The sequence below is a fragment of the Medicago sativa genome, chromosome 5 (genome assembly GCF_051527215.1).
Source record: "Medicago sativa cultivar Bolivia chromosome 5, Bolivia_mono, whole genome shotgun sequence".
NCBI lineage: Eukaryota > Viridiplantae > Streptophyta > Magnoliopsida > Fabales > Fabaceae > Medicago > Medicago sativa.
Window position 1 is genome coordinate 19,725,804 of NC_140753.1, and position 27,861 is coordinate 19,753,664.

A 27,861-nucleotide genomic window follows, 5' to 3' on the forward strand; every position below is an offset into this window, starting at 1 on the left:
TTATAAAAAATATTTTAACAAAGCAGCATCGGGTCAAGCAGTAAGTCTTCCAAAGTCTGAGATTTATTATAGTACACTGATAGATTTTTAGCAAGTGTACTAAAAATGCATCGAAGTAATAAAATTTATAAATTCGTATCCACAGGGACTGTTTCAACTTCCACTCGGTAGTAACGTTATTATTAAGGATGTATGTAAAATGGGGGGTGCACTGAGGCAATAGATTTGGTTTGCAAATGTAAATAAAATGGTTAAGGAAAAATTGGTTTGAGAAATAATATGGAGAGATGACTAGGTCAATCAATTCATCTGTTCATCACTCATTAGCAACCTGTTTTTTAATTTTACGAACGATATAAAGTTAACGACAAATTAACAAAATAGCTTAGATCAATCCCTTGATCCTAAGCCCTCTTTTATAATTATAATTCCCTAATCCCTTAGGTGAACCTATAATCATCAAAGGTTTTAAGTCCATTAATTCAATTATCACAACCTAACAACGCTCCATCCCTAGATTGTCCGTTAGATTGAACAATATAAATATGTCAGAGTTACACGCTAGTGTCAGTAGTCATATAAACTCTAAAATCAATTATATTGGGTCAGAATCATAAAAGCATTAAGAACAATTTATACTGAATAAACTAGAATAACATTCATAAAGATTAAGAGTTACAGGTTACATAAACATGAGCTAGAACAGAATCATCTCTTGACCAAATCACAACAGATCTAGCTACTCATGGCTAAAGGATAAATAACTAATATGAAAGAAGGATTCATTCCATGAAGTTGGTTACCGGATATGAGTTTTGATGGTCTCCAACCTTCTCTCCATGATTCCTGCTCCAAAAATCAGTTTCCTTCCCAAAATTTCGCTTCCCCCCTTCTGGTGTGCAGCTGGGCTTTTATGTAAATAATGCTGTGACTTTTTACATCGCAGTACGATGGAAAGCATCGTAGTATAACTTTTTACATCGCAGTACGATGAAAAGCGTCGTAATACGATGCTCAGTGACTTTTAACATAGCAGTACGATGGAAAGCATCGTAGTACGGTGACTTTTTACATCGCAGTACGATGAAAAGCGTCGTAATATGATAGCTCATTGACTTTTTACATCGTAGTACGATGGAAAGCATCGTAGTACGATTTTTCCAGTAACAAAATGACTCCAAAACATCCAAAATCGTAGTATGATGCCCATAAATCGTAGTACGATGTCTCCTTTGCTTGTACATGTGAAATACACCTTCTGTAGCTCAAAAACTCATGCATAATCACCTGAACTCTACTAAAATTACATAGAAATCAATAACAAAATATGCTATATGACCTAGTGTCATCACAACCCCTAACTTACATCGTTACTTGTCCTCAAGGAACTTACTTTAAAATGAAAATTAACAGTAAAATACCACCTACCTCATCAATGGTAAATCAAAAGTTCATCTTCTAGTTAGCATTAGTGGGCTAACTTGCTTGTCATAACATTCATTCCACAACTTCACGCAACATCATTGAAAAGGTTCACACAGTCGACATACTAATCACTATATTACCAAAACTTGAAAAGCTTCTAAACATCAATCAAAGTTACATTACAATACACACTTTTAAGGACTTTCAGGGTGTAACGGGGCTAAGGTCACAGGTGGGATTATTTGGGAAGTAGGCTTAAAATAACAATTTGGAGTTAAGCATTTCCTACTTACTTTGGCAATTTGGAAAACCATAACCTGAAATAATTTGCTTAAATTTGAGAACTAGAGAACACAACAGAAGTTCCGGATCACTCAATTTATAAGTCTTTGTCTCAATTTATTTCATGTTGATTTTTTTTTATCAACATGATTGATTTTTTTTATATTTTTTTTTTCATTTTTGAATTGAGACAATGTGATCTATTTACTCATGTTCTCTATATCCCTCACCCCAAACTTAAAATGTTGCTATCCCATGAGCAACCCCAAACTTAGACTTTTGCAAACACATAATAATTGCCTAACTCCAAAAATTGGGTTAACATCCTAAGGTCTCTAGGCTTGTAATATGGTTTGTCACCGAAACCATGGGGTCTAACCTATTGGCTCAAAATTGGCTTAAAAATGGGAAAAATTCAATGCAACAGGTAGGCTTCAAAGGCTCAAGGTACAAGCACTTTGCCTTAGTGAGTAAGTAACGTAACCAATTGATATAAAGAAAATTCGCAAGTCCCAGAAATAGTATTAGCATGGAACACTCATATTTTATGAAAATTGAAAAACAAAGATTTGGCTTTGGAACTTACTGGCTGAGGTTTATGGAAGTTGTCAAAATTCACACTGCCATACACTTCAACAAAGGAACCTCATGCAAGCTCTACCTCCTTGAACTTTTGATAAACCATTGATGAACAAATGCTACTAGACTGGTAAAATTCAAGAAAAAAGCAAATTCATTAATAATAAACAAGTGCAGATGCAATTACAAAACATAGGGGAATACAAAATTCATAACACTAGCAGCAGTCACACACATTTATTTTTTATTTATTTATTTTTTTGAAAAGAAGTACCAACCAAATAAACGAAATTAGAAAATATGATGGGTTGCCTCCCATCAAGCGCTTTCTTTTACGTCATTAAGCTTGACGCCTCAGCCACTGTTAGGGTGGCAAATAAGAAAGAAAGAATATGTCATCCTTCTTCTTCCTCTTGTTTGGTAGGAATTCCATGAACTTCATACAAAGTAGCAGATGCTCCCATGAGCTCACAGTGAATCTTTTGGAAGTAAAGCTTTCCCACCTTAAATAAGGATGTGAATTCATTTGCACATGAGTTAGTTCTTCAGACCCCATTTGCTGAGACTTCAGGTAGAGACCAACACTCATCACTTGTGGACTGTCGTCCACCACAGTAGCCTTACACTCAGTCTCCATCTCAACCAACTTTTGCTGAGACTCATATGCTTTCTCATCAAGATCGCCACACTGAACTTCAAATTTTTCAAATGAAACTTGATTTAATATCAAGAAATCATCTAAAATATTTTGAAGCTGAGTATTGTAATCGATGTTGATACGCTCTTTCAACCCTTCACAATCCGTACCCTGATGATTCGCCTCATGATCACATCTTGCATTTAATCTTGAGATTTGATTGTCCCATTGTTCTATCTTCCAAGAAAGCAGATGATTTTCATACTCCAACGAAACAATCTCCTCTGTGTCATAAAGGTGTAACCTGTCTACTAACCTGTCCATCATAGCTGCAAAACTTGGATAAACTTTTTAGCAGCAGAGTACAATGAGGTAAACATGAAGAGCATAAATCATAACATATATTTTTTTTTTCAATTTTTTAATATATAGACAAAAAATGTAAATGACAGAAATCCTAGATTGTCCGTTAGATTGAACAGTATAAATATGTCAGAGTTACACGCTAGTGTTACTAGTCATATAAACTCTAAAATCAATTATATTGGGTCAGAATCATAAAAGCATTAAGAACAATTTATACTGAATAAACTACAATAACATTCATAAAGATTAAGAGTTACAGGTTACATAAACATGAGCTAGAACAGAATCATCTCTTGACCAAATCACAACAGATCTAGCTACTCATGGCTAAAGGATAAATAACTAATATGAAAGAAGGATTCATTCCATGAAGTTGGTTACTGGATATGAGTTTTGATGGTCTCCAACCTTCTCTCCATGATTCCTACTCCAAAAATCAGTTTCCTTCCCAAAATTTTGCTTCCCCCCTTCTGGTGTGCAACTGGGCTTTTATGTAAATAATGCTGTGGCTTTTTACATCGCAGTACGATGGAAAGAATCGTAGTATGATGACTTTTTACATCGAAGTACGATGAAAAGCGTCGTAATACGATGGCTCAGTGACTTTTAACATCGCAGTACGATGGAAAGCATCGTAGTACGATGAATTTTTACATCGCAGTACGATGAAAAGCGTCGTAATACGATGGCTCATTGACTTTTTACATCGTAGTACGATGGAAAGCATCGTAGTACGATTTTTCCAGTAACAAAATGACTCCAAAACATACAAAATCGTAGTATGATGCCAATAAATCGTAGTACGATGTCTTCTTTGCTTGTACATGTGAAATACACCTTCTGTAGCTCAAAAACTCATGCATAATCACCTGAACTCTACTAAAATTACATAGAAATCAGTGACTTTTAACATCACATTACGATGGAAAGCATCGTAGTACGATGACTTTTTACATCGTAGTACAATGAAAAGCGTCGTAATACGATGGCTCATTGACTTTTTACATCGTAGTACGATGGAAAGCATCGTAGTACGATTTTTCCAGTAACAAAATGACTCCAAAACATCCAAAATCGTAGTATGATGCCAATAAATCGTAGTACGATGTCTCCTTTGCTTGTACATGTGAAATACACCTTCTGTAGCTAAAAAACTCATGCATAATCACCTGAACTCTACTAAAATTACATAGAATTCAATAACAAAATATGCTATATGACCTAGTGTCATCATACACCAGTCGAACATATGAGAACGTCCATCACACTGATTCTTGGAGTACGATTAGTTCTAGGCACTTGTAAATATTTGGATCTCCCATCTATTATTGGTCAGAGTAAGCAGACTACATTTTGTTACACCAAGGATCACATATGTCAACACATCCATTCAAAGAGTAGTAAGTGCTTGTCAAAGGTGGGGCGCGAGGTAATGATCAAATCTGTTTTACAAGCTATACTGTCATATTATGAGCATTTTTTTCTTGTTGAAACATTGATATATGTTATGGAAAAGATGATGAATGCATTATGGTGGTGTCATGATGGTGTGTCTAATCGGGTTATTAGATGGATGTCATGGGAGAAATTTTTTGTTCATCAGAATTTTGGTGGAATGGGTTTTAAGGACCCCACCTCTTTTAATAATTCTATGCTAGGCAAGCAAACCTAGAAATTTAATCTAATGATGACACACTTGTTTGTCACTTGTTTAAGGCTCGTTATTTTCCACGCACCAACTTATTTTGTGCAAAAATAGGAACAAGGTAAAGTTATGTTTGGCGAAGTATCTTTAGTGCAAAGGATGTGGCGAGACGAGGCGCTAGATAATAAAAAGTCAATGAGCCATCATATTACGACGCTTTGGTACATGTACACATATCTCTTTGATGGATCATCCTTAGTTAGCAACATGAGAGAGTATCTCGCCATCTCGAACATGTAATGCACACTTTTGCTCCATTTGTGTGAGTGAACTGATTGATCAATTTGTCAAGACGTGGAAAGGTTCCCTTGTCTCATTTATTTGATTCACATACTACAAATTTGATCATGAATACTCCACTTTTCCTCTAAGTTACTAATGATATGTTGGTGTGGAAACGAGAAAAGAACGGGCAGTATTCTGTTCGTAATGCTTATCGAATTTGTGCATAATCCATTGGAGATAATAATCATTTACGCATGCAATGAAATTGAAATTTTGTATGGAAAATTGAAGCACCAACAACCAAAGGTGAAAAACCACCTTCAGATAGTATGTTGTGATTGTTTTCCTACCCGTGCTTGTCTTCTTGGTAAACTTGTTACATGGCCCTATGAGTGTTTTATGTGCAATGGCAATATTAATTACACTTTAAAGGCACTTTTCACTTGTCCCCAGTCGATTTAGGTACTACGTGAAACAAACCACTGGGTTGATGTAGAGCAAGTCGTAATGGATCTTGATACCATAACAAAGGTTGTTTTTACATTATTACAATGATTTCAACCACCGCAAATTTCTTTATTTGTAACCATTCTTTAGAGCCTATGGAATCGTAAGAATATGAATTTATGGCAACAAGTAGATGAAACAAATATTCAATTTTTTTAACGTATTTTTAAAAGACTGGAAGCTTGCAGAAGAGTTGCGCAGAACCGCAAGAGCAACAACTATAGTCATTAGACTATTTGACAAAAATAAATGACAAAAAAAAATAAAGTGATTGGAATAATTTGTTTGTATAATGGAACATTATGTATGGCTTAACTTAACTGTGACACCCTATTAAACTAAAAGACATTATTCTTAAAGTATTTTTAGTCAAAAGATTTATTATGAAATGAGATAAAACTAAGGCATATATATTATTTTGTGAGTAATAACCACATCTCATGGGTCATGGATTAAAAATTATCTAGTATTCAAATAGATATAATTATTATGAATAATATTTGTTACTAGATTGACCCACCATGAAAATACTACATAATCTGTTATGTAAGGTGTCTTAAGATATTTCCAGAGTGATAGTAGTCGTGTATGCCACCCTTCAACCCGAAATCATAAGGAGTAAAGTATTTTATTATCATTCAAACATTTTCCGTAAAAGAGTGACCATAAAGTCAGTTGATGGATACACTATTAATCATGTTGAGGGACATGAGTGACCGATATAGAATTTGTCTCACCTATATAACAAGATATACATCTATGGGTCTAATATTGAACTTGAAGGGTGACACAATCTATTTCTTGTGTTCAATATAGATATGGCACGTGGGTCTGTTTGGGTTGAGTTTGATCAAACCCAAGACCCGAACCATATAGGGTACTCCAGTTTGGGTGAGGTAAAATAAAAACTCGTTATACTATTGGGTCGGTTTGGGCACAATCTACTAATTTTCGGTTTGAGTTGGGTTGGGTAGTGGGTTACCCAAATCATTTTTTTGTTAATAGTAAATGACTAAATGATGATTCCTCGTACATTTTTCATAAAAAATACCCAACTTCCTTAAAAAAAATACCACTACTAAAAAAAATCAGTTTTAGTAACGGTACAAATCTGTCGCAAAAAGCAGAAAAATCCGTCGCAAACAGCTTTATGACGGGTTTGCGACGGTTCTGAATTCCTAGTAATAATGGGCGTCGGAAAATGTTAGTGAGGGATTTTCATTTCCGTCACAATTTGTTACAGTCAGATTTCTGTCGCTAATAATAAATATGCGTCACAAATCGCAGTCAAGGCCACAAAACATGATAGCACAATTTCCGTCACTAATCAGCGAGGAAATGATCATATCTGTCACAAATTTCTGTTGGTACATAACGGTCGCTTATTTTCTGGTAATTTGAAGTGCGACACATTACATTCTGTCGCTTATAGCAATTTATAGCTTATTTTCTGGAAATTTGAGATGCGGCGCATTACATTCTGTTGCTTATAGCAATTTATATTTTTTCTCCTTAATGATGTCGCTTTGAGCAATTTATATATTTTTTCTCCTAAATGATATTAGTATCAAGAAACATTTTAGAAAATAAGAAATGCATAGAAATCACTAATTTTTTTATTGCAAAAACACATCTAACAAACTTTTTTTTAATTGCGTCCACAAGTATCACTAATTTTGCACCACAAGTAACAGAAGACGCGTATATGATCCACGATAGCAGGTGCAAGCTAAAATAAATGAACCACAAATATAGTAATGAATAAATGATTTAATTATATGAGCAGCTCAAACAAAATCTGACACTAAATTATTTTAGCATGCTAAATTTATAACGAGTCTAGTTTTACTATAATTTCTCAAGACTCAAACTAATTGTATTAACTCATCTGCACAATCCAACACATTAGAGACTAGACGGCAAAGGATAGTATTTATATAATCTTTGAAAATAATAACGGGATCACGGTTTATGGGCTCTAATGGTTAGAATATTATCGTGTTATTTATGGTGTCTATGAAGATATGCTAGATCAAATGAAAAGAGCCAAAGAGGAGGTCAATAGATGTGCAAAAAAAAAGAAGCAAATGTGCAAAAATAAAATTTCCTAGACATATAAGTGCTTTGACTTCTATGTCAATTTAATTTATACTTTGAACAACTACAAATTATGAAGGGTAAGGGAATTTGGGTGAGAAAAGCTATTGATAAGTTGCTTGATAGCATTGATATGTCTACACACCAGTTTTCTTCTTTTATTCCATTAGATGAACTCTCATTGTTCGATAGCATAATCATTTTTAAAAAGCTGAAAAATCAACTTATTAGAGTACGTTTCTGGCAAATAAGGTAAAATACATCAAATTTCAAACATTTATGAGGGAAAATGGAGAAATCTTTCAAAAAATTTAAAAGAGTAGTTTTTTAAAGAATGATAAAAAAAAAATTTGATCAGGAAGAAAACAATAAAAAAAACAAAAGACTAAGCAACTCGGTGCCTAAAAACTCGAGAGGAGTCGGCGAACAAGATAGAATCTAGTTGCGGAGGAGGAGAGGTCCATATCTTCAAAGTGTCAATGTTGTCAGCCCCATATTTAGCCAGCCAATCGGCACATTCATTGCCTTCCCTCAAGGTGTGGGAAAAAGAAACCAACCAAGGAAGAGCAGAGAGCTTTCTAATAAGCGAAAGAATACTTGCATAAGGATTAAATTCATTCTGATGGGCATCGGTAATCAAATCCAAAGCCGCTTGAGAATCAGATTCCAAAGTAATAGATCGATAACCAAGGTCCCAAGCTAGTTGAAGACCTCGCAAAATTCCCGAGAGTTCAGCAAACAAATTAGACGCTCTACCACAGGAACCAGAAAAACCTTGAATCCAACCCCCATAATGATTTCTTAAAAGGCCGCCGAAACCTGCATTGCCTGGGTTACCAAAAGAGGAACCATCCACGTTAACTTTTATATAACCATCTTCGGGGGGATACCAACGAACTTGGCGATGAATAGGATGTTTGTCTACGTGACCAAGAGCTTGAATCATGGAAGAGTGATAAGAAAAAATACTATTAACTGAAGCCCAAGTATCTTTCTTAACCTGCTGAAAAATCTCTTCGTTTCTATTTCTCCAGATCTGCCAACACGTGACTATGAAAAGAGGTCATGTGTTAAGCATAGCATGATGTTTGAACCAAATATCACAATCAGTCATAAGGTGGTTGTTTGGAAATATGGGAAGAAAATAACCCCAAATAGACATTGCTCTAGGATAGTCACGAAGAGTATGCATGTCATCTTCAACAATAAAACCACACCTATGACACGTCGTGTCAGTGGTAAGATGTCTCGAGCCTCTAAGAGCATTTGTAGGAAGACTACCATGCATCACCAACCAACAAAAGTGCTTAAGATTTTCTGAAACTCGTAAACTCCAAATCCACTTCCAACAGGTATTAGACATATTGTGTTGATTGGAAAAGTCTTCCAGCCTATTTATACTCTTCAAAATCTTTGGCTGCCTAGTGGTATTTGTGATAGTATTGATGCTGTTGTTCGTTCCTTTATTTGGGGAAGGAAATCTTTACATTGGGTTAATTGGAAGATCTACTTTAACTAAACCAAAAACTCGTGGGGGTTTAGGTATTCATACCGCCAGACACTCTAATATCTCTCTACTAGGCAAGCATGTTTGGGACATTCTGCATCAACCGCAAAAGCTTTGGGTCCAAATGTTGACAGATAAATACCTGCGTGATACTCATATCCTTCACACACGATTCAAACAAGGTGATTCTTGTATTTGGCGTGCTATAGCAAAAGCGGTAGAAATTCTTGGACCGGGGTTCTCTTGTAGGATTGGCAAGGGTCATGTTTCTTTATGGTATGACAAATGGATTGATGATACCTTTCTTTGTAATGTTGTTCCCTATGTCCATATCAGCGATACAAATCTTCGCCTTTGTGATATTGTTGAAAATGGGGTGTGGAACTTCAACATCTTATATACTCAACTTCCTCTATTGTATCAAGATCGGATTCGTAATGTAATACTTGATATAGATGAAGGTGAGAAAAACACAAGAAGGGGGGTTGAATTGTGTTTTAGAAAAATTCTTCGTTTCTCCTAAAAACTGAACACACTGATCAGAAGCTAAGTGAGACAGCTTCTGAAGTGATAATCAGAATCTAAATGCAGCGGAATAAAACAGAGAGAGAGAGAAGAAGAACGACACAAAGCAATTATACTGGTTCCTTCCACAATCCGGAAGTAGTCCAGTCCCCCTTGCACTTCCAAGGAGATTTCACTATGAGTAATATCTGATTACAAATGCTCAAGCACACAAGCAAGAGACTTCCAATGCTCAAGCACACAAGCAAGAGACTTCCTTTGCTCAAGAACACAATCAAGAGACTTCCTGCTCAAGCACAACTGCAAGAGACTTCTTAACTAAACAAAATTACACAGAAAATTGTTTAAGGTTGAACACTTGATATACAATCAGAGGTGCTCACAATACAAATCAGATACAGACTCAATGGACTTAAGAATTTCTAAGATATGACTTGAGACACAGAAATTCTAAGTGAATGCAGAACAATTTCAGCAGAGGTTTGGTACTTGTGAAAATCTTGTGAGTCTTTCGTTCAGCGTTCTTGCATTACCAAATCTCTAGGTCTTCACTCCTTTATATAGAGGTGTGAAAGAGACGTTGTGAAATTGCCAGCGCACCAAAGAGTCGTTGTTGAAGCTTGATCTTTCACCAATGATATATTGCCTGATTTGGTTGTTGTCCTATGAAGAACAAATTTGAAATCCATTCCTTATCCAAAGGAACATCTATGCAGGCGAAACCGTATTCTGGAGCTGTTTTCTTGTCCTGTAGCGTGGACACAAAACAGAGTAGTGGAGAACGTGGTTGTACAATTCGTACAAAGTACAATGTCAACGCTTTCGTCCAAATTGCAAACACACGCCTTCAAACACCTTTGAAATGACCGTTGCAAACTCCACTAATCCTTTGTTTGTGTTTTCGAATTCAATAGACAGCTTTTGCATTGATAATTCTTCAATCTTGATTCTTTGCAAATCCAGTTGATATTCAGCTTCTGGTGAAATGGCTTCTGATGAGGCAGCTTCTGATGATGCAGCTTCTGATGATATGACTTCTGCAGCTTCTGATGACGCAGCTTCTGATGATGTGGCTTCTGGACCTCTTGTCTTCAGAAGCACTATTCTTCAGGAGCAGCTTACTTCAGGAGCGCTATTTCTTCAGGAGCAGCTTGACTTCAGGAGCGCTTTTTCTCTTCCGTAGCAAGTTGCCTTCAGGAGCGTCCAAGCTTCAAATTTTTGTTGTTTCCATAGCTCTTTATTTGCTCATTCAGAACCAATGATGATGTAACTTTATAATTATGGTCCTGTACACTTGAACAAATATTAGCTAGTCCAATTTACAATTTTTAATACCTTGTTATCATCAAAACCCTTTAAGGTTCATTGTTAAACACATTTTGTTCCAACAATCTCCCCCTTTTTGATGATGACAAACAAAAGTATTTAAAATTGATCAATTGTTGTTAATCTAATTAACAAGTTGACTTTGGGGTTCTGAGGTTTGTAAGCTCAGAATCTGAGGTTTGTAAGCTCAAACTCCCCCTGAGTCTGATAGTCTTTAAGGTGAGGTTTGTAAGCTCCCCCTAAGTTCTATCCAGGTTAATTAAATTCATTTTTCGCGCAATAAAATTATCAGAGCTTAAAAACAAAATTGAATCATTGAAAGAATTAACTTATAGATAAGAAGAATGGTTCAATTAATTTTACTTGAATTTTGATACTCCTTCGTTCGTTCATAGCTTATACCAATAAGGTAAGAAAAAATGATAGAAGTTTTTCAAAAATTTCAAATGCCATTAATGGGGCTCAGAGCCTTTAAATACTTGTCACATATACTCCCCCTTTTGTCATTATCAAAAAAAAAAATTAAAATAAGCATAAAAGACAAAAAGATTTGAGAAAAACTCAAACAAAAGAGAGTATAAAAGAAAGTGAACTAAATAAGTCAGAGCAAAATATATGAACATGTATATCAATTGTCAGAAGCAGCTAAACAGTCAGAATCAGTAAGCATTCAGAAGCAAAGAGAATTAAAACAGAATGGTTTCAGAAGCAAGGACTAGGAATTTAAAACAAACAACAAACAAAAAGAAAAAACACAAGGGTGTGCAACTAAGGGTTGGTTTGATGTTGTTTCTTCATCTCCTCCATTTCTTCAATCTTCTTCTGCAACAGTTCTTCAAGCTGTTGTTGCCTCTGGAGAAGAGCCTGTTCCCTTTCCTTAGCTTCTTGCTGCTGCTGTGCCATCTGTTTCTTCAGAAGCTTACACAACCTGGCTTCTCTGGTCAAGTAGTCCGTTTCTGAGAAGAAAGGCTGGTTTGCCAGGAGCAGTGTAGAACTTCTTACTCTGAGACTCTGATTCAGATGCTCCATTAACTTCCTGACAGAAGCTTCCTTGCTTCTGATGCACTTAGCCCTTATGCTTTCAATTAGCTCAGTTGCCCGGTTCTGAAGAGATGCCCAGGAGTCATCATATGCACTTGTGAGATCAATTGTCCTTCGTTGATCCACAAGATTATGCAACTGACTCAGGATTGAGAGAAGCTCAGAATTAATATATCTAGATTCCAGGATGTTTGAGGGTGGTTGTTCAAGGATTTCAAGATCAGAATCACTGATTTCCAAATCTTGAACAGGGTTAGGAACTGGAATGATAAAGTGTGTTTGTGTGTTTGAAGATGAAGGCTGGTCAGAGGCAATGTGAGTGGTAGAGGTTGAGGCTTGAACATTGACTAGAGAGATGTCAACATCCATGGGAGTTGGTTCTGGGGAGTGTTCAGGTAAAGGTTGAAATTCAGTTTCAGTTGGTGGTTGTTGTGGTGAAGATGATGTTTGAGTGTTGAGTTGGGGGTCAATGGTAGCTGTTGGTGATTGTGGGGGTGTTGTGGGTTTATGTGGTTCAGGTGTTTGTTGATGGGGGTTTTCTGAAACAACATTTTCAGAAGCAGCTGCTTCTGGAGTTGCTTCAGAGGCCTTTTCTGAGGTAGACTCAACATTTTTTGGAGGAATCATGTTGAGAGGTTGAATGTTAAGAGGTTGAGGGTGAAGGCGAAAAATAGTATCAATGACTCTTTCTCTCTGCTCAGCCAGTTTAGTCAACTTCTCATTAATTATGTGACCAACTGGTTCATAAGTAGTTGACTGAGAGGGCTTATCGTTGGTTTTGGTTGATGTTGATTGGCTTTTTACTGGTTTTCGAAACAGTTGAGCTAAGGGTATATCATCATCAGAATCATCAGAGTCTGATAATGATTTGGATGCGGAGTCTGATGATATATTAATTACCTTCTCTGGTTCAGGATCAGAATCCTCTTGAGCAACCTCACTGGTGATCTGCAACATTTTCTTGGCTTCTGAGACTACAGACTCTTGTAGCTCAGCAGCAATTTCCAAGACTTTTTCAGCTGCTGCCTTCTTCTCTTGTAACTCCTTTAACTCCAAATCAGAAGCATCTTGAGCTGTAGAGGTGATATGAGGAAAATCCTTGGTCCTCCTCAAGGCTGGCTTCCTCTTCCTCTTTGGTATAGCAGGTTGATCAAGAGAAATGCCAACATCCATGATCAACCTGGAATCCATGTCTTCAATGGCTTCTTCAATAGAAGGTACTGATGAACTACCAATTTTGAGCTTGTCAGTAGCAACTTTTGCCTTTTTAGCAGGTTGTTCAACCTCTAGATATTGCTCTGCAGTTATCTTCCTTTTTGACTTTCTGCCTCTGGCTCGTGGCAGAGCACCACCATACATTTCCTCTGGAATATCTTCCAATCTGATTCTCTCATTGGTTGCCTCAAAATGTTCCTTGATATAGTACATCTGCACTTCAATGGGATCCTTCTTGCAGATGGGTGGAAAGTCCTTCATAAGATCAGACTTAACAAATGATTCACTTAAATCAGTTTGAAGTTTGGTGACTTCACTGATTAGCTTCATATTCAAGAGAGTATGAGCATTAATGAATTTTCCAGTTTTTGTGTCAAGTAGCTGATCTGTGAAGCCTTGAGATTGACTGAGACTGTCCAAGATACCTCCTTGATAGAATATCTCTGAGAGGAGTCTTCCATAAGGAACCAAGGGTTTATCCAGTAGCTGACTCTGTTTCAAACACTCTACCAAGTACTTGAACATGTATTTGGGCACATTCACCTTTTCCTTCTTGATGAAGTGCTGGAGAAGGACCTTCTGAGCTAGATTTGGTTTCACACAGTCACCACTTGGAAACAGGTTCTCATTCTGAATCTTCAGAAGCATCTTAGTTTCCATGCTCAATTCAGCATATTTCTTCTCCTTCTCAGAATTGTATATCACCAAGTTGGCTTGCTTTTTCCAAATGCGTTTTTCAGCAGCATCTGAAAGATCAATTCCAGAGTAGTATCCAGAGGCTGCAGCCTTGAGAACATACTCTATGTGCCATTGTGCAAGTCTTACTGGAATACCACAGATGCTGGACCTGATTTCATCTTCAACAAATGGCGCAAGACCCATTTCTTCTCTTGTTTTCCCTTCTAATTCAGGATACATTAGCACCATCTGACTTTCCTCAGCTAAGGATGCCGCTTTGTTGTAGAATTTTGCTCTTACCCAGAAGTGTCTAACCAGAGCTTCATATGTTGGTCCATTCAACATTTTGAAATAATCCATGAGTCCTTGCTCTTCATAGTAGCTTCTGATTGAACACCTATGAAAATTCAGAGAATCAAAGTCCACTGGATTCTCTATCTGAACCTGCAAATCCCATTCTTCCAATTTCATGCTTCTTCCTCTGTAGTCATATTCAGGGACCATTCGTGAAGTAGATACTGAATCTTCTCGTTGCGAGCTTGATGATGCCATTTGATGATTTACGAAGATTTGAAGAAGATGAAGATTTTAGGGTTCTAAGGTTGAGAGAATGCGCTTACTTTGCAAGAGGTTTGAGAGCAAATGTGTTTGTTGTGAGTGAGTAGTGTGTGAATTGACAAAGTGTTAAAAGTAAAACGATTGCAATTCAAAAGAGACAAACAAACATAACATTAATGACAAAATTGGGGGCGCGTGAAAAGTACTTTCAAAGCTATTAAATCATCATTGCCCTTTTAGTTATACACCAACACATACAGGCCACGTAAGAAGTTCACAGAGTAACTACCAAGTTAGTGGGCCAGAAGTTACTTTTTAAAAGGTAACTTCCAACGTTTCCACTAATTCAACTATTCAGAAGCAACAAATCCAGCTTCTGGACTTCAGATGCTGACGTCATCATCAGAAGCGAGTTTTCCTCAGAACCTCAATAAAGAGCTTCTGATGGACTACCGCTTCTGAACTAACTTCAGAACCTAAAATCCTATTCAGGAGCAAGCAAGCATTTAATCAGATACAAAGTGCATGTTCAAATTTTTCTTTATAAAATCAAATCTTTCAACAGTTAAAGGCTTAGTAAATATATCAGCCCATTGATTTTCAGTATCAATGAATTGTATATCTAAAATTCCTTTTTGAACATAATCTCTGATAAAATGGTGTTTGATTTCAATGTGCTTCGCTCTTGAATGCAAAATTGGATTTTTAGACAAACAAATAGCAGCAGTATTATCACAATAAATGGGAATACTGTTAGCAGTTATCTGATAATCTTCCAACTGATGTTTCATCCAAAGTAGTTGTGTACAACAACTTGCAGCTGAAATGTATTCTGCTTCTGCTGTAGACATAGCAATAGTTGTTTGTCTTTTGCTAGCCCAGGATATAAGATTATCACCCAGAAATTGACAATTGCCACTGGTTGACTTTCTTTCAATCCTATCACCAGCATAATCAGCATCACAGAATCCAATTAGCTTATAATCTAAGGATTTCCTATAAAGGAGTCCAAGATTGGTCGTTCCTTTCAAATACCTGAAGATTCTCTTGACAGCAGTCATATGAGATTCTCTAGGATCTGATTGGAATCTTGCACACAAGCATACACTGAATAAAATACCTGGCCTAGATGCAGTGAGGTATAACAAAGAACCAATCATACCTCTATACAGCTTCTGATCTACTTTAGCTCCTTCATCTTCTTTGCTTAAGGTGCATGTAGGGTGCATTGGAGTGTTCATCACTTTACAATCTTCAAGTTTGAACTTCTTCAGAAGCTCCTTTGTGTACTTTGATTGATGAACATAGACTCCATCTTTGCATTGATTGATTTGAATGCCCAGGAAGAACTTCAGCTCTCCCATCATGCTCATTTCAAATTCATCCTGCATTAACTCAGAAAATTCCTTGCAAAGAGATGCATTAGTAGAACCAAATATTATATCATCAACATATATTTGCACAACAAGAATATCTTTCTCAAGGGTCCTTCTGAAGAGTGTAGTATCAACCTGTCCTCTTTTAAAATCATTTTTGATTAAGAAATTACTTAGTCTATCATACCAAGCTCTGGGAGCTTGTTTCAAGCCATATAGTGATTTCTTCAGTTTAAAAACATGGTCAGGATATTTAATATCCTCAAATCCAGGAGGTTGCTTGACATACACTTCTTCTTCTATGACACCATTTAGAAATGCACTCTTGACATCCATTTGATATAATATTATGCCATGATTAACTGCATAGGAAAGAAGTAACCTGATTGCTTCCAATCTTGCAACTGGAGCAAACGTTTCAGTGTAATCAATGCCTTCTTGTTGACTATACCCTTGTGCAACAAGTCTGGCTTTGTTTCTTGTTACTTCACCTTGCTCATTCAGCTTGTTTCTGAATACCCATTTTGTTCCAATAATGTTCTTGTGCTGAGGTTTGGGTACCAGATCCCACACATCATTTCTTTGAAATTGATTCAACTCTTCTTGCATAGCTAGGATCCATCCATCATCTGATAGTGCTTCATCAACTGTTGTAGGTTCAATCATTGAGATTAGTCCAATCATTGACTCTTCTTGTCTGAAATGTGATCTTGTTCTTCTTGGACTATCTTTGTTTCCAATGATTAGCTCTTCAGGATGTGAAGACTTGTGTTTGAATGTGTTTCTGGGAGGATCTGCTTGATGTGAGCCATCTTGTGCTTCATCAGAAGCAGCTTCATCTTGTGCTTCTGATGTGGGTTCAGCTTCTGAACTATCTTCAGATTCAGCTATCTGATCAGGTTCTGGAGTAGCTTCAGGAACCTGTATCTCTGCAGAACTTTCACCTTGCTTTGAAGTTTTATCTTCAAGCTCCTTGTCATCAAATTTAACGTGCATAGATTCTTCAACACAAAGTGTTTCTGAATTATACACTCTGTATGCCTTTGACCTTTCAGAGTAACCTAAAAAGATTCCTCTTTGGGCTTTGGCATCAAATTTCTTTAGGTAGAGCTTGTTGTTCAGAATGTAACATGTACATCCAAATTGATGAAAGTAAGAGATATTGGGTTTTCTTCCTTTAAAGAGTTCATATGCTGTTTTCTCCAAAATAGGTCTAATATAGATCCTGTTTTGAACATAGCATGCTGTATTCACTGCTTCTGCCCAAAAATGTTTTGGTAAATTGTTTTCATGAATCATGGTTCTGGCCATTTCTTGTAAGGTTCTATTCTTTCTCTCTACAACCCCATTTTGTTGTGGTGTTCTAGGAGAAGAGAACTCATGGAAAATTCCATGTTTTTCACAAAAAGCTTCAAATGGCTCATTTTCAAATTCTCCACCATGATCACTTCTGACTTTCAAAATTTTTGATTCTTTTTCAGATTGAATTTGAGTGCAGAAGCTACTGAATACATCACACGCAACATCTTTACTCTTTATGAATTTCACCCAAGTCCATCTGCTGTAATCATCAACAATGACTAATCCATATCTACTTCCATATAGGGATGCAGTACTCACTGGTCCAAATAAATCAATATGGAGTAATTCTAAAGGTCTTGAGGTTGAAACAATGTCTTTGGTTTTAAAAGATGATTTCACAATTTTCCCTCTCTGACATGCACCACAGAGTGCATCTGAATGATAGTCAATGTCTGGTAGCCCTTTCACAAGTTGTAACTTACTAAGCTTAGAGATTAACCTCCAGTTAGCATGTCCCAACCTTCTGTGCCACATCCATTTCTTATCATTCACTGATAGTATGCACATCACCTTCTGATCAGCCAGTTCAGAAAAATTGATTTTATAGACATTGTCAACTCTCTTTCCTTTGAACACAATGGATTTGTCTTCCTTGTTGATTACTGTACAGTTGGGTTTTTCAAAAAGCACATCATAACCATTATCACAAGATTGACTAATGCTCAAAAGGTTATGTTCAAGACCATCTACCAACCATACATTATTAATTGAGGTAGAGGAGTTACCAATAGTTCCTGTACCTATGATCTTGCCTGACTGGTTGCCTCCAAATTTCACATTTCCTCCCTCTTTCATTGTTAGGCTGAGGAACATGGACTTGTCTCCTGTCATGTGTCTTGAGCAACCACTGTCTAGGTACCATGATCTTTGCTTTGGCACTGCTCTTAGACATACCTGCATCATTGACATTTTTAGATTTAGGTACCCATTGTTCTATGGGTCCTGGAAGGTTAGTACTTAAGGCTTTACTCTTCACTTCTTGTACCTTGTGCTGTGAGTTGGGTTGCTTCTGATTAACCATCACCTTAGGTTTTGGTACTTCAGAAGCAGTAACTGTCTTCTTCTGAAACTTAGACTTCAGAACCCCAGATTTTGGTTTCACCAGACTCTGAGGAATAGGTTCTGATCTTTTCAGGATCCTAACCTTTGAAGTTTTGGAATCAGATTTGATCATAGCCTTTGACTTAGAGTTCTTTGGCTTTGAAGTAATCTTAGCCTTAGAACTAGAAGCTTCAGGTTCTGATTGAACAACAGTTTCCAACTCAGCCCCTTCTGGTACAAAGAATGTTTTCAGACCTTCCTTGATGCATTCACAACAAGACTTTAGATTGGTTTTCTCCAGTTTCACTTCTGGAAAGCCAATTCCTCTGCCATTGTTCTTGTAAATGCTATAAATCATAGAAGCCACTCTGCTTCTGTCAATGCCAGATATAATAAAATCTTCAAGAGCAATTTCATGGTTACTTAAAGGTTTTTCATTACACTTTTCTTGTAGCTTCTGACATAAGAACCTGAGCTGATCTTCATATGTTTTACACATGAAGTCAAAGCCCCTAAGTCCTTGTTCAGAAGCTTTCAGATCCAATAGAGTTGATTTTTGCTGTTGTACCAAATCAGCATATTTTTCTTTTAAATCCTTCAACTCATTGGTTCTTACTTCAAAATGTGTAAGAAGTTCTTTAAGTGACTCAACAAGTTCATCTCTGGGAATTTTGGAATATACCTCGTTTTCATCTTCTGAGTCTGAATCTGATCCAGCTTCTGAAGTTGCTGTTGCTACCAACCCAACAGCTACCTTTGCATCTTCATCAGCTTCCTCTTTATCAGATCCAGATTCACTACCCAAATCATCCCAGGTTGCCATTAAACTCTGCTTAATCTGCTTCTTGAATTTGCTTGGTTTGAATGTAGACCTCTTTGACTTGTCCTTTGACTTTTCTCTTTGAAGATCAGGGCATTCAGCAATGAAGTGACCTGGCTTCTTACAGTTGAAGCATCCCTTCTGATCTTCTTTCCTTGAGCTTCTGGAGTTACCCCTTCTGGAGAGAAACTTTCTGTTCTTCTTGGCCAGATATTGAAGTCTGTTTGAGAGCATGGCCATTTCTGCAGCATCTGGTTCAGAATCTGAACTTGACTGTTCTTCCTCTTCAGATTCAACCACTTTGAGAGCTTTTGATGACTTGCCTTTGGATGGAAGAGCTATTGATTTACTCTTCTTAGTAGACTCATGTTCATTAAGACTTAACTCATGAACTTTGAGAGAACTAACAAGATCTTCGACACTTAAAGTGTTTAAATCTTTAGCTTCCTCAATGGCAGTCACCTTCGGTCTCCATCTGGCAGGTAAGCTTCTGAGAATCTTGCTTACATGATCAGAAGCAACATAGCTCTTCTTTAGAATCTGTAGACCAGAAACTAAGGTTTGAAACCTTGAGTACATCTCCTCAATAGTTTCATCATCCTTCATTTTGAATAACTCATACTGATGTACAAGCAGGAGAGCCTTTGCTTCTTTGACCTTCTTGCTCCCTTCATAATTTGAACAGAGAGAAGCAAACATAGCTTTAGCAGTGGATTTGTCACTCATCTTCATGTATTCTGCTTTGGGTATGGCAGTGACAAGAGCTCCTCTGATAATATGATGCTTCTTGTAAAGTTTCCTCAGTTCTGGAGTATGTTTCTTTCTATCCACAGCAGCTCCTTCTTCATCAAGGACTAAATCACCAACACCATCTTCCAGAATATCCCATAATTCTTCATCTAGGCTCATGATGTAACTGTAAAAGTTGGTCTTCCACCAAGAGAACTCTTCAGCATCTCCATTGAACTTTGGAACTTTTCCAATACTGGTTTTCTTACTATCACTATAATCATGTGAAACATTTTTATAGCTAGTATCACTCGAACCAGAACCATTAGGAGGAGGAGTAGTCATGTTTTTCTCAGATCTTTGACTGTTGCACGGTTAAGTGTTACACAACAGACCAAGGCTCTAGATACCAATTGAAGGTGAGAAAAACACAAGAAGGGGGGTTGAATTGTGTTTTAGAAAAATTCTTCGTTTCTCCTAAAAACTGAACACACTGATCAGAAGCTAAGTGAGACAGCTTCTGAAGTGATAATCAGAATCTAAATGCAGCGGAATAAAACAGAGAGAGAGAGAAGAAGAACGACACAAAGCAATTATACTGGTTCCTTCCACAATCCGGAAGTAGTCCAGTCCCCCTTGCACTTCCAAGGAGATTTCACTATGAGTAATATCTGATTACAAATGCTCAAGCACACAAGCAAGAGACTTCCAATGCTCAAGCACACAAGCAAGAGACTTCCTTTGCTCAAGAACACAATCAAGAGACTTCCTGCTCAAGCACAACTGCAAGAGACTTCTTAACTAAACAAAATTACACAGAAAATTGTTTAAGGTTGAACACTTGATATACAATCAGAGGTGCTCACAATACAAATCAGATACAGACTCAATGGACTTAAGAATTTCTAAGATATGACTTGAGACACAGAAATTCTAAGTGAATGCAGAACAATTTCAGCAGAGGTTTGGTACTTGTGAAAATCTTGTGAGTCTTTCGTTCAGCGTTCTTGCATTACCAAATCTCTAGGTCTTCACTCCTTTATATAGAGGTGTGAAAGAGACGTTGTGAAATTGCCAGCGCACCAAAGAGTCGTTGTTGAAGCTTGATCTTTCACCAATGATATATTGCCTGATTTGGTTGTTGTCCTATGAAGAACAAATTTGAAATCCATTCCTTATTCAAAGGAACATCTATGCAGGCGAAACCGTATTCTGGAGCTGTTTTCTTGTCCTGTAGCGTGGACACAAAACAGAGTAGTGGAGAACGTGGTTGTACAATTCGTACAAAGTACAATGTCAACGCTTTCGTCCAAATTGCAAACACACGCCTTCAAACACCTTTGAAATGACCGTTGCAAACTCCACTAATCCTTTGTTTGTGTTTTCGAATTCAATAGACAGCTTTTGCATTGATAATTCTTCAATCTTGATTCTTTGCAAATCCAGTTGATATTCAGCTTCTGGTGAAATGGCTTCTGATGAGGCAGCTTCTGATGATGCAGCTTCTGATGATATGACTTCTGCAGCTTCTGATGACGCAGCTTCTGATGATGTGGCTTCTGGACCTCTTGTCTTCAGAAGCACTATTCTTCAGGAGCAGCTTACTTCAGGAGCGCTATTTCTTCAGGAGCAGCTTGACTTCAGGAGCGCTTTTTCTCTTCCGTAGCAAGTTGCCTTCAGGAGCGTCCAAGCTTCAAATTTTTGTTGTTTCCATAGCTCTTTATTTGCTCATTCAGAACCAATGATGATGTAACTTTATAATTATGGTCCTGTACACTTGAACAAATATTAGCTAGTCCAATTTACAATTTTTAATACCTTGTTATCATCAAAACCCTTTAAGGTTCATTGTTAAACACATTTTGTTCCAACAATAGATACAGATGATAAGCTTATTTGGAGTAGTTCCCCTAATGGTATCTACTCGGCTAGACAAGGTTATATATGGCTGAAAGAATGATAAATTAATGCATATGATTATTATATTTTTAATTTTAAAAATAATATAACAAGATAGTTTAAATTTGAAGAATTCATATAACCCCTCCAAAACTCCCGAAAACCCTCCTCCAATACAATTTTTTAGTTCCCCAAATGAGGAGAGTTTAGTATTATGAAAAAAAGTTAACCACCACCCAAAATCCTCCCTTCCTATTTTCCTGTATTTCTTTCACTTGCTCATTCCTTTTTTCGCAAGCCTCCCCCCTCTCCCAAACTCGCAAACTAAGCCTTAAGAAATCTTTTACCATCTCAATAAAATGCTCGAGTATTTGCAATTTAGTATTTGATTATCCATTTATCCTATTTGAACCATCAAACGAGTACTCAAAGGTTAAAGCAAATACTCACGTCTCACTCAACATTAACAATATACAAATCTGTTCGTTCTCTACAAGATAGCAATAAAATAAAGTAGATTAAAAAGGAAAAATGAAATCAATTGTCGAGAGTATATGTAATGTAAAAAGATCAAAATAGAATTACTTTTTTTTAGCAAACAAAATTATATTTTCTAAATAGGTTCGTCAGGTATTCAAGAGCTTGCTTTCAACGTGTTTCCAATGTCAATAACAAATCGATATTTCACATCAGCTTTGAGTAGGCGATCCATAGCAGTATTCACATAATCTATTGGAATAACCTCAATATCAGGTTTCACATCATGTTTGGCTGCAAAATCAATCATTTCTTGTGTCTACTTTATCCCTCCAATCATACTCCCGCCAATTATCTTTCTCCCTGCAAGCATTTTGAAGATTTAACAACTTTCTGAAAATATATTTTAGGCATAATTACGTTTTTAGTCCTTTAACTTAATTTCAGGTAATAGTTTAATCATTTATCTTTTTTTTTTTCATTTCAATTTTGTCCTTTTTGGCCATTTGCATATATATTTTCAAGCTTAAAATTTATGTTTTTATTTTCATACGGCCTCTCAATCTTCAAATTCATGGTCTTCGTCTATTGCATATAAATATTAGATATGAAGGTTGAAAATCTATATGCAAATAGACTAAAAAGACAAAATTGAAATGAAAAAAAGATAAAGGACCAAACTATTATATGAAATTAAGTTAAGAGACTAAAAGTGTAATTTTACCTATGTTTTAATATAGGGTATAATCTATACCTATATATGACATACCTATATATGACATTCTTTTGTATATGCTTACCTCCAATTAAAGAAAATGCGGGAAGCTCCAAAGGCTTCTCAGGAGCTCCAACCATAACAAGTTTACCATGATTCTTCAATAAACCCATCAAAGGCATTAGTGGATGGAGTGCTGAAACAGTGTCAATAATACCATCAAAGGTGCCCATTACAGCCTATGGCATAATGAACAACGTTAGAAGTTTATAATTGATTTCACATTTGTCACATAATATATATACAACAACAAAACAAATCTCTGTTAAGTGATTAACTTAAGAGTCCATTTGTTACAATATCTTTTTTCAATATATAAATCACATTCTTTTAAAATAATCACTTCCAAAAGTTTTCATTTGTTTTTTTATGGAACTTGAAAAAAAACGAGAATCTTTTTTAATTGACAACCAGTTATTTATATACTTTTTTAGAAATTAATTTATATATCCATCACAAATGAGTTACAAATCTTTTGATCTCTAGATTAGTAATTAAAAGCGAGCTATTGGTACGTACCTGCATTTGGTCTTGTTCGTGGCTAACCACAAATGAGTCAGCTCCTAAATGTTCAATGGCTTCCTTCTTTTTGTTAGGAGAAGTGCTTATCACTGTTACATTAGCACCAAAAGCTTTGGCGAATTTCACAGCCATATGACCTAATCCACCAAGACCAACCACACCCACATGTAAACCAGGCTTGTTAAGTCCAAAATATTTCAAAGGGCTATACACTGTGATCCCCGCACAAAGAAGAGGAGCAGCGGCATCATGTGGTAAGGCATCAGGAATACGGATCACGAAGTGTTCGTCAGCAACCATGGTATCAGAGTAACCTCCATATGTGATTGTTCCATCAATATTCTTGGCGCCATATGTGAGAATCATCTTTGAACAGTAATTCTCAAGATCATCACCACAACTTTGACATGAGTGGCAGGATCCAACCATGCACCCCACACCTACCTTGTCTCCAACTTTGAACTTTGTCACCTTGCTTCCAACCTTTGTCACTTCACCAGAAACTTCATGCCTTTACATAATAGAGAAAGGGAAAAGATTATTTTGTGATGGAGTTTTGTTTAAATAATTGAAAAATAAAATTTAGTTTGTTTTATGATGTTAAGACTCGAGTACCCGGGAACTAAAGGGTAAATAGAACTACCCCACTCATTCTTCAGCATGTGGAGATCCGAATGACATATACCACAATATAGTACTTTGAATGCGACATCTTTTTCTCCTGTTTCCCTGAAAAGCAACAACAACATTATGTATTTTTATAGTATAGGAAAATAAAATCAACATTTGACATCACATGTCATCATTCATAATATGTTTTGTTTTATTTTAGAGAAATGATATTTTATCATCCAAATAAATGAAATGATTTTTGCACACCTAAATCTAAACAACTTTTACAATTAACACCGTTCAATTACGTGTTTAATATTCAATAGATGATTAATAACTTTATTATAACTCCAAATTTGAACATGACTAACTATAATTTTCAACAGTTCACCAACACATAGATTGAATTAGAAAAAAAATCTACCTATAGATTTAAACATATAAAAAATCTGTACCAAAAAAAAAACATATAAAAAATCATGGTGAATCAAGCTAAAATTAGTGATCAATATAATATGATTATGATTAATTGAATATTTACACGAATTATACTCATTAACCATTTCTTAACATAATTAATTATCAATTTGAATTTTGTTTTGTTGCTCTCAGATCTATAGGCCAATAATTTTATGTCAATTATGTTTTGTATCACGACTTTTATTATTAATAAATATGAGGCGTTCTTTGTCCATAAGTCTATATCAACTTTAAATTAATACGCCCATATTTTTCTTAAAATTAATAGGCCCATATTTTTACACCCATATTTTTTTTAAAAGATAATACGCCTATATCAATTTTGCACATACAATCAATCGAAACATTCAGAATTGTAACATAAATTAAAAACATTAATTGATGTAGCAAATTCTAAATATTTTCATTGGACGTGTGTACAAAGTTGTTTTGTAGTGTCGATCCACCATCAATAAACTCTATTTATATTGTCCCTCCTCGCCCGATCTTTAGTTTTATCTTTTAAAATTTATACATTTTTTTCCTTCTTAAAAACTTAAATTATGGACGTTACAAGCCAATCAACAATGGGATAATTTAGTCGTGTATGTTTGAGATAATGTTCTTCTTTTAATGTATCAAGTTCGAATTGATTTGGTGTTAACTTTTGTTGACTAGTACATAATTAAATATATTTTTAGTCCTTATAAATATATCAACTTTTTGTTTTAGCCCCTCTAAATATTTTTTCGACTTTTAGTCCCCAAACGATGTGGGGACTCCAAGAAAAATAAACAAACAAACAAGATGTAGGGTATTTGTATATGTATCAAACGATGATGTTCAAATTACTCCTTAGACATACGAAAATATCATTTTTAATAAAAAATAGCAAGGTTAGATGTACTTTTGTCCCATGTTAATGGAGCAAATTCCAGTTTGCCATCCGTAAAAAAAATTTAGATGCCAATTTTGTAATTAAATGATTATTTACTTTTAAACCTTTGTGAAATATGATTTTACAAAATTTGTATTGTGTTAAGCGGGGTATACAAAAATTTACCCAAATGGTATGGATCGGAATTATCTTTAATTTTAAAATTTGATGCGATGGAGGTATAAAAGAAAAAAGAAAAACTTTAAATTACAATGTTTAAATAAAAAATATATAGGGGATACATTAAAATTAACTCAAACACCATGAGGTAAAAGTATCAGTGTATCAGCCATGCTTGATGAAGGTAAAAGGAAACCTTGTTGATAAGCTTTTATTGTTATAGCAAGCAAATGACTATATGAAAAACAGAAACAAATGGTGAATGAATACAGGTGTAGGTACCTTCTAGAGAATTTGAATGGAGACAGGACTCCAGATGAGTCCCTAGCTGCCCATCCGAAAGCCTTGTTAGGATGCTCCATCTCTGGTTGTAAAGCCATTTCAGTTGCAGAGAAAGAGAAAGGATGTAAGGGGAAGGTCCTAAATCCACATGTTACTGTAACAAGAGTGTATGTGGCAATGTGATAGCCATATGTGTTATTTAGTCAATGGGTTGGGTGAAATGTCCAAGACACAACCCAATCGAGAGCACCTCCAATTGTGATCTCCACAAATGGTATTTTGTGGGTCCATTTTAATACGGAAAATTCTACTATGGACACAAATATAAATAAATAGTGTTTAGGCACACATACATTAAAATATTTTTTTAATAACAAAATACAAATTGATAATAAAGTGATTTAGTAGTTTGAGGAAAAGAGTTGTGATGTGTGTGTGACTAAACACTGTACATTTATGTTTGTGTCCATGTAAGAATGTCTCTTTTAATACATCATTCTGAAGCAACTCATTTATTTTTTACTTTAATAGTGAACTTTAAAACAACTCATGTCCCACAACTTTACATCATATATTAATATTATATTCATGTTTAATTTTATTACAAGTTAAAATATTATTAATTATTTTAAATTAATATTAATATGAAAACATTATTAAAAAAATTAAACTTAATTTTTTTATAACAATAAAGGAATTTTTAAAGTTATAAAAAAATAGTAAAATAAATTAACAAATGTTGCATGCAACGTATAAGCCATTTAAAAAAAAAAATACAACATATTTGTAAAAAAAAAAAAAGAAGTAACATATGTTGGTCAAAATAAACTAACATATGTTGGTCAAAATATAAAGAAGAAGCAAAGAATGTCCCGTGAGCATAGCTCAGTTGGTAGGACAATGCATTATTATATGCAAGGGCCGGGGTTCGAACCCCGGATATCCCACTTATTCACCTTATAAGGTGAATTCTAGCCACTAGGCTACTGACCAAATGGTGAATTCTAGCCACTAGACTACTGACCAAAAAAAAAAGTAACGTAAAAGTGAAAAAACAAAAAAAACAACAATAATATTTTGGGAAATGTTAACTTGTGCCCTTAAGGCACAAGTTTAGAAGCCAAATGTAGAAATACTGTATTGAAATGCGTGCATTAAATTTAATCTTTAATGTTTTAAAGAGTTGAATGCACAAAATTTAAGGGAATATTTCTTTTTTGGGATTTCTTAACATGTGCCCTAAGGGCACAAGTTAACACTACCCTAATATTTTTTAATCAAAGTAACAAGGCTTTGGTTATTTTCTGAAGTGACGATGACTACAGCCTGGCGGACCCCAATGGTTTTAGAGTATTACTTTTTCCCACCCTGCTGGCTTCTCGCGCGCCCTGTAAAATTTCCAAAAATACCCCAGATTGTTAGTGATATCCGGAAAACGAAATCCGGACCAGATGTTATGCGCTTTTTCGTGTCTTTCTTTGATGTCAAGGGTCTCTGTTGACCGTTATATAAAATTACACAAGCTGCAATGTTATTGCGGGGTTCATATAAACGGTCACCACCGACACCCCTAAAAAACTAAAAACATTTGAAGAAAATGGAAGAAAAGGGGTTAAGTGAAGAATGAAGGTATTTGTTGAAGATGGAAGCATATTTATAGCCTAAAACAAGTCCTAGGTCATTAATACAGTCAATGAAAACGTGTTAGTGGTTGTAACCGTCCAAACCCACATTAATGACTCTGAATCTTTCCGGATTTTACATTCTGGAACGTCAT

The 27,861-nt window shown here is 35.8% G+C and overlaps 1 protein-coding gene across 1 annotated transcript; it reads right to left on the minus strand.

Annotated features, from left to right (window-relative positions):
• Positions 1-22,333: 22,333 nt before the first annotated feature.
• LOC146920838 (putative mannitol dehydrogenase) lies at positions 22,334-26,382 on the minus strand. Its single transcript, XM_085714279.1, has 5 exons — positions 26,085-26,382; positions 24,290-24,403; positions 23,672-24,185; positions 23,178-23,331; positions 22,334-22,740 (listed from the first exon to the last, which is right to left on the minus strand). Exons 1-5 carry the CDS (start codon positions 26,180-26,182, stop codon positions 22,697-22,699), a joined length of 924 nt encoding a protein of 307 aa, XP_085570405.1. The 5' UTR covers positions 26,183-26,382; the 3' UTR covers positions 22,334-22,696.
• Between the last annotated feature and the right edge of the window lie 1,479 nt (positions 26,383-27,861).